Here is a 14,147-nt window from a genome sequence, read left to right as displayed (position 1 = left end):
GGCTCAGGCTCCTCTCTCCTCTGGTTCTGTTGTTGTCACAGAATGGACTCATAACTTAGAAACAAAGATAATAAAGAGGGAGGTAATATTATGCTATAGCTGTCCAGTTAGCTTTTTTTCTGATCCAGACCCAGATTTTTGGCTGGGTCCTTCTCAAGGCATCCAGCAAGCTTTGAAGGAATTGGGCTGCAGGACTTATTTAAAGTCTCTCTCTGGAGAGCAGGTAGTGGACGAGTGGATGGAGCATGGCCACAGTGACCCTCAGTGCCTGGAGTCTCCCTTTGTCAAAATTCTGGCCCCGTGGCTTTTCTTCCTTATGCTTTTTCACCATCTGTGAGAACTTTGGGTCTAGTATGGATGATCGTAAATGATGTCTGAGATAATTAGAAAAAGAGAGGCCTGGGATTGAGGAGAGGGTGGGTGTAGGAAAGCGGAGGGTGGGGTCCGGGGGGCGCAGAGCAGAGCAGAAGATTTTGTGGTGAGGCTTCAGAGAGAGAACAGACCCTTAGGCAAAGTAAACCCCGACTCTGCGCCGCATCCGGCATGTACCAGGAGAGAGGCGGGATGCTGAGGTATGCATGGGACGGGCCCTGTGCTCTGTGCTCAGAGGAGGAAGTCAGCAGCTCCACGTTTTATAATCAGAAAGTCTGAGCATTTAGATGGAAGACCGGGGAGGGGGGAAAATCTTCTGAAGTAGATATAGCATCTGCAGTCAAGTGAAAAAAATTTAAGAGGCTTCAAGTTGAAAGTTGTGGGAGACGGAGGCCAACCCTGGTATGTGTCTAGAGAGCAGGAAATGGTAAACGGGTATTAACTGTATCCTCCCCATGTTGACTAAGTGGGAATGTACTCTGTGTATTTCATCCGCTGTCTTCAGTGCTGAGTGGCATGATTAAACCCTGGGTTGGGTCTGGTGACAAATAGTAGATGAGAGGTAGTACCTTTCCTTTTGGTAGGCCATCAGCTTTAGGCAAAGTTCTTTTTATGGAAGAATTGACAGCCTCATCAAGACTGAAGGGTCTTCAGATAACTGTCTTGCTCAGCCTTCTTACCTCAAGAGTCCCCAGCCTTTTTTCCCTGAATCAAGATTATTGAGGACAAGAGATGCGGCCAGAGAGGGAAGGGGGAGGGCAGGAGATAGAGGGGCGGGGCTTGGCATTGCACCCACATGGGCCCTGCTCTGAGTCATCAGGCACTGGTGGAGACTGACCACTGGATCTGGCTCAATAGGTCGGAATAGCTGGCCTCTGCCATTTGGGGCACATGGCCCCCTGTTCTACTCTGAGGCTCTCCATCAGTGTTTTGCAAAGAGTTCTTCCTCTGTTTCACCTGAAACCTCCTCTGCTCTGGTTTCAGCCCATTCTGTCCGTGTTTCCCTCCTGATTTGGAAATCGGATTTCCGTACCTAGCAGCTTATTTATTTATTAACTTATTTATTAGGCTTCAAACTGGAATGGTTAGTCCATAAATCACAGGGAAGCGGGATGGAGAGGGCAGGGCTTGTGTCAGCCAGCCTCCCCAGGATCCTGTCTCCCGCCTGACCCTGGGGATGTTTCTCCCCCATGAGCCCAACCCCCATTGGCTGGATGCAGTGACAGGCTGACCGAGGGCAGACTCACGGGGCTCAACTGTGGCCGTTTCTCAAGGATCTAATCCTCCGACTGATCAAGTACGGATGAAATTAGATCTCCAAAGAGACCCCTCATAGTTTGTCAGCCTTCAATCTTTCTTCCAGCATGTGAGGAAAAAAGAAACTCTGTTACCTTTCCCAGGGCTTGCGGCTCATTTTTGCAGACGGTTCTCGCATCATCTTTCGACTGAGCGGCACCGGGAGTGCAGGCGCCACCGTTCGACTGTACGTCGACAGCTATGAGAAGGACATCGCCAAGATCTACCAGGACCCCCAGGTAATGCCCAGGCCCTGCGCCCCGGCTAGTTCTTTCTGTTGGAGGGAAGGGTAGTGGCTCCATTGCGCCTGTCATCACAACCCGTTTCTCAAATGATCAGACAGGTAGGCTCACTTTCCTCCACGTCTTCTTCAGTGCATCAGAAAGCAATAATAGCTAATAATTATCTGAGCATTTTCTATTCACCAAGCTCTGTTCTAAACCCATTACCCAAGTGGATATACTCATTTCATTCTCAAATCTGTTATTCTTATCTACTAATACCCCTTCTACAGATAAGGAAACGGAGGCTCAGAAAGGTTAAATAATAGTTAATAGGTTCACACGCCTGGTTAAGTGGCAGATTCAAGAGAACTAATCTTTCAGACCAGCCCCTGATCTGGTATTCTGGTCTGTCACTGATTATTTGCCACTTTGCTTGGTCTCATCACCTGCCCTGGCAGAACGTACACTGGCTCTAGATTTGGTCAGGGCTAGGGGGTAGGCAGGGAGAGACTGTTTCGTGGCCCAGAAAGAAAGGTCTTTATGGGAGAGTCTTCGGACTTGCAACCTGTATTTTGGGGTCCCAGCCCCACCCAGAGTGTCTCCAGAGGTATGTTAGAGTGAGGAGGGGCCCTGGGAGCCAGAGGTGGAACAGAGAACTTGGAGGACAGCCACCCAAATGGGGAAGCAGGGACGCACAGGGGAGAGTTTCCCCACGGGTGTTCCTTGTTTTGGAAACTGCTCCCCAACCAGAGCTCCAGAGCCAAAACCAGTTTAGGAAGTGCTGGGGTACGTTAGCCCCGTCTTAGCAGCTCACAACACACACCTCGCCTTCAAGCTCGGAGCAGACTTGCAGTACATAGGCCAGTTCGCCATGTCTATTCTCCCACAAAGCCTTTTTCCTTCTGACACCTAATTAGAATCCTGTGAAACTCATTTGGAAACCCCTGGCATAGTGATTTTGATCTCTCTAACCCATTTTGGAGTTAGATCTTGTTTTAAATTCAGTTCCTTTATAACTGTGTGTCCCTGGGTAAGTCTTTTCAATGTTCTGAGCTTTGGTTTCTTTGTCTGTAAAATGGCAGAATGCTACTTACCTCACAGAGTCGTCACCGGGATTTAAGGAGATAATGAAGGCAAAATTCTGAACACTGCCTGACATATGGAACTAGCTTTTGAGGAAAAGTGGCTCTTACAACTGTTTTTATTACAAAAAGAGAGAAATGAAAGGGTGCTTCAAGTTTACAGTTTTTCCAGTGGCCAGGCATTAGTTCCAGTTATCGCCAGATTGCTGTGGTGTTGAGACATCCCTAAAACTAAAATCAAAGGCGATGGTGTCTACGTTGTAGATTCACAGAATAATAGCACAAGAGCAAAAGAGGAAGGAAGTTGTGTTTCTCTGTCGTAATACCTGACACATGGTAAATACAAAGAATGAGTGAGAGTTGTTTCGTCTGAACCATAGTCCTCAGGAAGTGGGAGGGCCCTGAAGGATGCAAGGTGCCCTTGGACAACAGGAATATGAGGGAGGAAGGTATCAAGAATGACTCCTAGTCATTCATTTGCTTTATGTAATAGATCATTGACTGAAATAGGGAATGCTGGCACTGGGTTTTTTTGTGAAGAAAGAACATGTCTTTGTTTTTAGACTTACAGAGTTTGAGGAGCCTTTGGGTTATCGGAGTAGCAGTCAGACATGGGTCTGGAGCTCGAGGCCTACTCAGGGCTGGAGCTATGGATCCGTGTCTAGAGAAAGGGATGGCAAAGGTTTTTCTCTTTGTGTCTCCCTCAGGTCATGTTGGCCCCCCTTATTTCTATTGCCCTGAAGTTGTCCCATCTCCAGGAAAGGACAGGACGCACTGCACCCACTGTTATCACCTAAGAAGACGGGCCAGATGCGGTACATCCCTCCACCCCAGGCCCTCCGAGTCATCTGATTGAAGAGCATGAACAGAAACAAAGTGTATTCACCCAGGCTTTTTAGGATTCGGTTTTTCCACTAACCAGTCATTGACAAATGGTACAATTCCAAGGCATTGCCCATTGATATGCCCGTAGGAGCCATGCGGGAAAGAGGATAAAAGGGACCCACGGGCTTATACTACCGTCAGTTCCTTTTTGTGTCCTCGTGCACCACTGGTGTGTGGGTGTTTGTCTCCTTAGCACCAGGTCCTGTTTACACTACAGTGGAAGATGGAGGTCGAGCATCAGCTCATGAGGCTAATTTCCATCCTTAGGATCCACCTGTGAAATGACAGTGCAAGTTCCTTTCTCCTTTGTGAGCCTTTTCCCCCATTTACTGTTTACATATAATCCAGCAAAATGCAGTTTCTGGTGCCTTCTCTCCAATCAGTTCTTTCCTCAGAGTGAGACGTGCTTGTCTACAGAGTTCTGCCTTGTTCTGCAGCGTAGTCCCATTCACACAAATATTTTGGGATATTAAAGCAAAATAAGCTACTATTTCTATATGTCTTTTTTCTTTCCTACAAAACACTCTTTTGATTTCAGAAAGAAACCAGATTTTTTTAGAGGGGGTGGGTGGTATTGTATTTTGTTTGGATGTCCTAGCTAGAAAAAAAATGTTCTCTGTGCTTGGTTTAAAATTAGACCCAAGAACTATAATTTCAAATCTTAGCAGGGTCAGCTGGGCCCTGGCTCCTTCTGAGGTGGATAAATTAAGCTCGACACGGTTAACTTGGAACAAGGAAAAGGAAGATAGTTTTCAGGAGATCTGAAATAGCAAAGCACCGTCTTGTGCCTTGTGGTGCTGAGATGCCACCCTGCCTGTTGAGGGGACAGAAACAGAACTCTCGGAATCTGAGAGCAGGATTTCTGGCATTTGGCTGGAAATCTTGAGCCCGTTGGCATCTTATTCATCTTAGACTATATTCAGCCCACGAGTGTAACTTAGTAGTTAAAAGCATAGTCCTGGGAGCCAACAGACCTGAGTTTGAATACCACTTGAGACCTTGAGTGATCTTGGAATGTCATTCTCCTTATCTTTAAAATGGGCTTGAAAAATAGTTCTAACTTTGTAGGGTCATTGAGAATATAAAGCAAGTAAGTCTGTGAAAAGCCATGGGCACAGTATCTCATTCATGGTAGGTTATCAGGTAAATGGGAACTAGGATTATGTTTACAATATTGTTTCTAGATTTTAAAGAATCAGAAAAACAAAAACTATAAAACAAATATTTGAAATGCATTTTATGGTTTGGAAGGCACTTCCCATAGTCACCTGCCGTGTGGACTGTTCCAGAGAGACAGCCCAGCTCTGCACCCCTCCCCGACCCAGGGTGGAATCCCCATTCCAGGTGGCAGGGTCTTTATCTGGGGTGAGATTTCCAGTGTTGCCATTTAACCGGGGAGTCCAGCCCAGCAAACTGAACTGAGCTTTGACAATGATGAGGTGAAGACGAATACTTGCTGAACATTAATCCTATGCCAGGCACTGTGCTGAGTGCTTTCCATATACTCTGTAAATGCTCCCAATAACTATGAGGTAAGTACTCTGAATATCCCTGCTTTAGAGATGAGGTTCAGCTCATCATCCAAGCTCGCACCACGGGAGGGTGGTGGCATGTACCCCGGCGGGGCAGCCCTAGTCCTGCATGGTTTACCAATGCTTTGTATTGCCTCTAGTACTAACTGGCTACTTCTCAACTACTTCTAACAGGTGGAAGAAAGGCGTGCAAATGCCCCTGTATTTTGGTGATTAAAGGGTGATGCCTTGGGTGCCAGAAACTCTATTAATTTTGGCATTGTTGTCCAACCCCTACCCTGGGGATATGGATACCTGGGTGTATAGTCAGCCAGGAAACACGTATTGACCACCTTAAGTGTGAGATGCCTTGGGAAGGCAAGGGTGTGAAACACACAGTTGCTGCCCTCCAGCTGCCTGTGAGACTAGCTAGAGGAATGGAGTCCCACACAAATAGAAGGCTGTGTAGGACTCATAGACATAGAGAACAGACTTGTGGTTGCCAAGGAGGAGCGGGGGAGGGAGAGGGATGGACTGGGAGCTTGGGGTTGGTAGATGCAAACTATTACATTTAGAATGGCTAAACAACAAGGTCATACTGTATAGCACAGGGAACTATATTCAATACCCTGGGATAAACCATAATGGAAAAGAATATTAAAAAAAAGAATATATAGATGTGTATATCTGAGACACTTTGCTGTACAGCAGAGATTGGCAGAGCACTGTAAATCAACTATACTTCAATAAAAAAAAAAAAAAAGAAAGAAAGGCTGTGTAGGATAAGTGCCTTAGGAGTTGTATAGGCAACACATGCTGTTAGAATCCAAATTTTCCAAGCACCTCTTCTGTTTCAGAAGATGGTTTCCAGTAACCCTCCAAGCAAGACATTCTTCTGCCCGTTTTAGAGCTGAGGCAACTGAAACTCAACAGAAGCTTAAGTAATTTGCCCCGGGTTTTCAGCTACCATGTGGTAGAAGTGGAATTTTGACCCTGAATCTCGCTCATTTTCCATGACCCTTTGCTGCACCCCCCATCTGTTGAATCAGCTGCACACAGATCTGGGTCTATGGCCCCTGGAGCGGCTTCAAGAATTTCCTCCTCAAACCTGATCGTAACTGAGCTGCTTTCCCTGATCCACTTGGCTATAGGTTTGGGAGCTGTTAGCTCAAAGGAGGAAGAGGGAGGTGTCTGGGGCCGTGGAGCAGTGGGATGGGCTAGGGTATGGGCTGCCCTTCCTCCCTCTGTGGCCTCTAGAGAGACACCCCAACACGTGCCCCCAGGTGTGCAGGGAGACGGAACCCTGAGACGCCGGCCAGCAGCGCACAGCCAAGCTTCCCTGCCTCCCAGGATTGATGTGGTCCGTGAGTCAGGCCTGTTTTCTTTAGGGTGTGGTGAGGACTACAGCGAGATAATTAGGTTTCAACTGTCTGGGCCCCAACTCTGAAATGTCAACTTTTCCCCTCCCTCTTGACATTCAGCTCTGATTTCAGAGAAGGAGGTTCCTGTTCAGGGATGTTCCTCAGGCCCAGGGAATGGCGGGGCTTCCAGGGGGTGGGCCCTGCCTCATGGAGGATGACAGCAAAGGCCGAGCTCACTGCAGTGCCCGGGAGGCCAGCTCTGGGGCCTGGGTCCTTCTGCCCCGTCTGCCTCAGAGCTCATCCCACGCTGCTTCTACTGCATTTCCTGTTTACTCATTGGACAGAACGTGGCCTTACTGTGTTAGAATCTTCCAGAAAACATAATATGTAAAAGACACACCCTTCATCTTTCTATGTTCTGAACCCCCAGCAAAAGGAGTTGGAAATGAGTAGCAGCTCATGCACAGAATCATTGCATCCCACCTGGGTTACAGCAGAAGCCTCCTCACGGCCCCTGGCCTTCATTCTTGTCCCCTCTCATCCGCTATTCTCATCACTGGCTAAGTGCTCTTTCCAACGCTGACTCCTTCAAGTGCTCTTTCTCCAATGCCTTATGTAGCCTACAAGACCCATGCAAACTTGCCTGCCGCTTCCCATCCCAGCCCCCGCTCCTCTTCTACCTTCTGCTTTATGTTGGATGCTTCAGCCACGTGAACCCACCTGCAGTTCTCTGGAAATACCGTGCTCCCTTGTCTCCAGGCCTTCGGACCTGCTTGCATCACCCTTCTCCTCCGCCCCACCCTCCCCCATATTCCCCAACTCCTACTCCTTCCTCAGGCCTCAGAAGCTTCTGAGCTTCCAATCTCTGGCTTGGGAGCTTTTTCTAGTGTTCCCGTAGCAGCATCCTCTTCACAGCACTTATTGTACTCTACCTGTTTATTTTCCATTTCTCCCACTGCCCTGGAACTCCCAGAAGGCAGGGGCTGCTTTTTTCACCAATGTTTACCCAGGGTCTAGCCCCATGCCTGCCACATCATAAAAGTTCAATAAACGTTTTTTTTAAAGAGTGCATCTCACACCGGTCAGAATGGCCATCAAATCTACAAACAATAAATCCTGGAGAGGGTGTGGAGAAAAGGGAACACTCCTGCACTGTTGGTGGGAATGTAAATTGATACAGCTACTATGGAGAACAGTATGGAGGTTCCTTAAAAAACTAAATATAGAACTACCATATTATCTAGCAATCCCACTCCTGGGCATATATCTGGAGAAAACCATAATTCAAAAAGAGGCATGTACCACAATGTTCATGGCAGCTCTATTTACAATAGCCAGGACATGGAAGCAACCTAAGTGTCCATCGACAGATGAATGGATAAAGAAGATGTGGCACATATATACAATGGAATATTACTCAGCCATAAAAGGAAACGAAATTGCATTATTTGTAGTGAGGTGGATGGACCTAGAGTCTGTCATACAGAGTGAAGTAAGAAAGAGAAAAACAAATACTGTATGCTAACACATATATATGGAATCTAAGAAAAAAAAATGTTATGAAGAACCTAGGGGCAAGACGGGAATAAAAACACAGACCTATTAGAGAATGGACTTGAGGATATGGGGAGGGGGAAGGGTAAGCTGTGACAAAGTGAGAGAGTGGCATGGACATATATACACTACGAAACGTAAAATAGATAGCTAGTGGGAAGCAGCCGCAAAGCACGGGGAGATCAGCTTGGTGGTTTGTGACCACCTGGAGGGGTGGGATAGGGAGGGTGGAAGGGAGGGAGACGCAAGAGGGAAGAGATATGGGAACATATGTACAACTGATTCACTTTGTTATACAGCAGAAACTAACACACCATTGTAAAGCAATTATACTCCAATAAAGATGTTAAAAAAAAAAAAGAGTGAATGAAATGTTTGTTGCATGGCAGAGTGTTTCCTTATGCCGTGACCTCCCCAACCTGTGAGGTATGATTAGCTTCATTTTACAGGTGACCAGTGAGTTGACCAACTTTTGCAGCTAGTGACTGTCTAGCCAAGAACTCTTTCCTAAAGCTTTAGAGGCTGAAGGGGAGAAGCACCCAGGACAGAGGGTCGGGGTGCGGGGGGGATGCTGGCAGGAGATGGGAGATATGTATCATGGTCACTTTGAATAAAACTAGATTTACATGTTAAAAAGTATTTTATCTCCCATTGCTACAAAAGTTAATTGGGGGTATAGCTGGAGGAGGGTTCTACCAACTTAGCCTGAATCCAAAAGGAGTTATTTTTCTTTAAGGAGTAGACTCAACAAAGGCAGGCCCAAGCCCCAAAGCCCCACCTCAAGCAGGTTCTCGGAAGGGCAGTCATGATGGGACTAGGTGGGCAGGCTGGCCCTGGGCCTCGCACTGGAAGGGCACACAGCATGTACTTCTGGGAGGCTGAGAGGCTCTTCTTCATTCTTATTATCAGAGGCAAGAAGCAGTCCCACAAACTTGGCGTGTCATTATCTAAGAGAAGTGAGGTCACCGCCAGCAAGAGTATGTCTCATGTCTGCTTGTCATGTGGGAATTTTTGAGGGCTTTGGTTTGGTTTTTACCAAATGTGAAAGTTCTACCTAGATCCATTAAGTTGGATTTGTGGAAGTGGGATAATAACTATTTTCCCGAAGGCACGTCTTTCGTGATTCAGAGTGCCACTCTCCAGTCGACGGAAAGGTTAGTCAAGAGTAGCAATCATTTGCTCTTCATGACGGTGTTGTTTCATAAACACTCTGTCTCATAAAAGCTCAGTCTCTATTGGTTTCTGACTTCATTTTTGTACTGTGATAGGAAGGCTATTATTATCCCAGATAAAGGAATGGAAACTTTGAGAGTTTTCCTGTCCTGTGCAGATTCTCACAATCAAGATGAAGGAAAAAGCAGACCCGCCACCAGCACCCACCCTCGGTGTTTGGGATGCTTCTTCTGGTTTACCATTGCTGTGTAACAAAGCACCCCAAATCTAGTGGTGTTAAACTTTTGCATGATATTTTTATGCTCACAGATTCTGTGGGTCAGGAAGGCAGACACAGAGGAGATAGCTTGTCTCTGCTCCACGACGTCTGAGCCCTTACCTGGGAAGGCCAGAACAGCTGGGAATGACTCAAAGGCCATGGGCAGGAATCATCTGGAGCCTCTCAGAATTGAAGGCTGGGTTCAGCTGGGAATGTCGACAGCTTGGCCTGCACATGATCTCCTGTGTAGCTTGCTTTTCTTACAGCACGGTGCTGGCTTCCCAGAGGAAGCTTCCCAAGAGCAGGTATGCCAAGAGAGCCAGGCAGAAGCTGGGATTCCTTTCCTACCTAGCTTCGGGAGTCAGGCAGCCTCACTTCTGCTATATCCAATTGGTTATGACCCACTCAGGCCAGCCAAGATTGAAGGGACGGGGCATTACACTCTACCTCTTGGAGGAGTGGCAAGGTCACATTGCAGAAGAGCACGTGAGCTGGAAGCTCTGTAGCCATCTTATGGAAAACACAATCTGTCATAATACTCAAATATTCCACCCCCTCCCACTGCTAAATATACCATTCTGAGTCAGGTGGGCAGGAGAATGAATTTAATCTTGAAATTATTTTCACCAAGAGCATCCATTTGTCAATTTTCTAAGTATAGACATGTGCTATTATTTCACATTCCCATGCCCATGACAGACATAACTAATCAATTGCAGCACTATTTCTACTAAGTCCAGATAGGGCCCCAGACACCCCAATACAATGCACTGGACGAGATATATTAATCAATGGTAGTGGGAATGTCAATGAAAACTTATTTGCTACTTCTGAGGAATATTCCTACTTTCTTTCATAAATGTTTAATTAACATTTGTGGGTGTGAAAGCCTATTTGAAAATAGACCAGCCAATCTGTAAATTGATAAAAAATATGTGCCCAATATACAGACAATTAGTAGTTACTATTAAATGAGATAAATCACAATTGATTTCAGAAATAGTACAAAACATATTAATAAAATAGTTGTACAGATATTTTTAAACTCAGAAGTGAATTAAAGATTGATTTCAGTAGTTTAAGTTCACGGCCCCAGCTTTTTTCTACACTTCGGCTTTTTCCATCTGCCACTTTGCAGCCTCGCCTGTAACAGTTCCCCGTGTCTGACTTCATGATTCCTAAAGCTGTACAGCACTTTCAAAGCACTCAACTCGCCTTCTTTAATTTAATCTTCACAACAGTGCTGTCAAATAGGTAGATTTGCAGTAAATATGACATTTTGCAATCAGATTATTTGCCCCAAATCATACAAGCCACCACTACTACTAATATGTATTGATCACCTTTTTGGTACCAGATACCATTTAATCACTTTATATACACCATGTCATTGAATCCTTATCATAACCCTAAAGGTGGGTATTATTAGTTCCATTTTACAGATGAGGAAATGGAGGCCAAGAGATTAAGTAATTTGCCTGAGGTTAAAGTTAGCCAGTGGTGGAACAGAGATTTATACCAGAGTTGATCAGATTATAACAGTCAAGTAAAACCTAGAAGAAGAAACAAGGCCTCAGTTACTTCCTTTGGGAAATAAAATGTTATTTAGATCTAATTTTTTAAATGATGATTTTAGCGAGACGAACTGATGATAAAATTTGATGTATAATTTGATATTATGTTTCTGACAGATGGGTGGCGGTGGTAGGGAGATATTTACACAACTGATACTTGGGGAGAAGTCAAGCCTAGTCTGCACAGAAGCCCAGGTTCAGGGGTTCCAAGTGTTATCAGGAGAGAGCCCCTTGCAAGGTGGCTGATTACAGAAGGCAGGAAAGACCTGGGGGTCTGCCGCATCTGTGCAGTCTCTCTGAACCAGTCTAGCCTGGTTGTTGTGCTAGGGAAGTGCTTGGCATCATAAGAGCAGTTCCTCTCAGGACCCCTAAGTTCATGTTTATGCTCCCACCTCCACGCTCAAGGCAGATTTATGTCCTATTATATAGCAGTTTCCAGCAAATGAAGGGTTGCCTTCAAAATGTCTTTTTGGGGGGTGGGTGGGGAGGGGACCTCTGACAACAGTGGCAGGGGTTCCCACTCTAGTGCCCACTGTGATCTCTGACCCAGACTGGGACCACAGTGAGCGTTTATGGGATAATGATGTTTACCACCATCACTCCTGCCCTGCAGTGAAAGAATGTCCTGACTTCCAGAGAAAGGGGATGATGTTCACCCCAGCTGCTCTTCCCCAGCCTCCCTTTCCAGTTTTATCTCCAATCACAATCCAACTTCTCCACCCTCCACCCTCACAGTTCCCCAAATATCTCATACTTTTCCACACTGGTCTGACTTTGCATGTGCTGTTACATCTGTTGGAAAAATTTTCCCTGTTATGCTAATGTCACACTGTCTGCTCCACCCAATTCCCCTTCTAAGGGAAACTAGCTTCTGCTGGGGAGGAGGATATGGCCATGACTTGAACATGATCCACCCTCAGATTTCCTGGCCACAGCTGATTAGACCAGGGGTGAGCACCTGACTCAAGGGCAGCCAATCCACTGGCCTGTCAACAACTTATCACCTCTGACCTACGGCTTGGTTCCAAAAGATAAGCTGGAATGATCAGGCTCTCTCTTGGGAATCTGAGGTAAGACAAGAAAAAATTTGCTCAATCTACCTAGCCAGGAGTAAGACAGACCCTCTCCTTCAGATGAACACAACGCTTCATACTCCTTACAATAGTCTCTGAAGGAGAAAAATGATGTCTTGCATTGTATCCACAGGGTCTAGTTCAATGTCTGGCCCACTGTAGGGGCTCAGTAAATGTGTAGTGAGTCCATGAACTCAGATGGGCCAGAAAAAGTCACATTTCTTATTATCTCAAGGCAACTTGAATCTGGCTGTGACCCCCATTCCACTAGGCTGTCAGGATTTTATTTTTTTAATTGGACACTTTATGTTACTCATGTAATGCTCACAGCAATGGAAGATTTTTATTCCCATTTTCTACATGAAAAAGCGAAGGTGCAGAATGTTTAGGTAACTTGCTCGAGGTCACAGTGCTAACAAGTGACAGGTCTCAGATAAAACACAGTCAAGTCCTTACTCTTAATCAGATTTCATCTTTTAAAAAAAAATTGTATTGAAGTATAGTTCATTTACAATGTTGTGTTAACTTCTGCTATATAGCAAAGTGATTCAGTTATACACATATATACATTATTTTTCATATTCTTTTCCATTATGGTCTATCACAGGATATTGAAGATAGTTCCCTGTGCTATACAGTAGGACCTTGTTGTATATCCATCCTGTATATAATAGTTTGCATCATATTTCATCTTAGCCAATGTTGCTACTCACCAATGAATGAACGAATAAGATGCTCTGACCTACAACTCCTTTCCACCATTAGTTGGTCCCTCTTTTTTTCATGTTTCTTCAGCATTTATTTCATTCATATTTAATTTATTCACATCCTTTGCAGAGAAATTCCCGTAGTGTAATAATCAGAGCTAACAGTGAGTACTTGCCTTATGCCAGGTACCGTTCCAGGGAATGTGGAGAAAAAGTTGATTAAATATGGCTGAAAATTATTTGTCTTGAAATATTAATTCAAGTTGCTGTTAGTTCAAGAAGGGATTCTTTTTTACTGCCCAGATGCTTTCCTCTTGAAAATTTGAACTTTAGAGTAAAAAGTTTCAGATCCTCGAGTCAAGCCCTTGTTTGCTTTCCTTTGGAAAAGCTTAAGTCATGGAATGGTATAGGTTCCAAATACTCTGGAAGTTTTCTGCAGATCATGTGATGTGTGATGTGACAAAACCCAAGCAGTATGTTTATAAAAGTTTATTTTTTATTTAATTAATTTTTTAATGGATCTTACTCTTGTCTGGTTGGCAATTTGGAATTATTGTGTGATCTTATAAATTAAAATAACACTGGTAAAGTCAGCGTGGTGACTGAGCTGTTTTCCCCAGTATTCCACCAGATGGTGATTATTATCCCCATTTTACTGATGAGTTAACTGAGGCCCAGAGACGTTGTGTAACTTCTCCAAGGTCCAGTAGCTATAAGTAGCAAGCAGTTAGACTCTAGAGCCCTTTAAAAAATTGTTATAACTCACATACATGAAATTCTCCCTTTTAAAGTGTACATTGGTTTCTGTGTATTCACAAGGTTGTGCAGGTTGTGTAACCATTGCCACTATTCAATTCTAAAACATCTTTGCCCCTAAAAAAACTGGTACCCACTAGAGCCACTCCCAATTCTCCCCTCCCTTCAGCCCCTGGCAACCACAAATCTACTTTCTGTTTCTATGGATTTGCCCCATCTGGACATTTCATATACATGGAATTGTATAATATATGGCATTTTGTGTCTGTAGAGCTCTTATTTTAACACAAAGCAAATGCCCCTAAACTATGAAGTCCTCC

At 45.0% G+C, this 14,147-nt stretch overlaps 1 protein-coding gene across 2 annotated transcripts in view; it reads left to right on the top strand.

Moving 5' to 3' along the window:
• The window catches only part of PGM1 (phosphoglucomutase 1), a 57,777-nt gene extending 53,428 nt beyond the window's left edge, over positions 1-4,349 (top strand). For both annotated transcript variants that reach the window (XM_073788873.1, XM_073788878.1), the window contains 2 exons: positions 1,773-1,907; positions 3,682-4,349. In XM_073788873.1, the coding sequence (XP_073644974.1) occupies positions 1,773-1,907; positions 3,682-3,771 (225 nt within the window). In that variant the 3' untranslated portion in view covers positions 3,772-4,349. The remainder of the gene's footprint in view (positions 1-1,772; positions 1,908-3,681) is intronic.
• The last annotated feature ends 9,798 nt before the right edge of the window (positions 4,350-14,147 follow it).

The sequence above is a fragment of the Tursiops truncatus genome, chromosome 1 (assembly GCF_011762595.2).
Source record: "Tursiops truncatus isolate mTurTru1 chromosome 1, mTurTru1.mat.Y, whole genome shotgun sequence".
In the NCBI taxonomy this organism is placed as follows: Eukaryota; Metazoa; Chordata; class Mammalia; order Artiodactyla; family Delphinidae; genus Tursiops; species Tursiops truncatus.
Note: the sequence above shows the minus strand (reverse complement) of the source record. Positions and strands in the feature narration are given on the sequence as shown.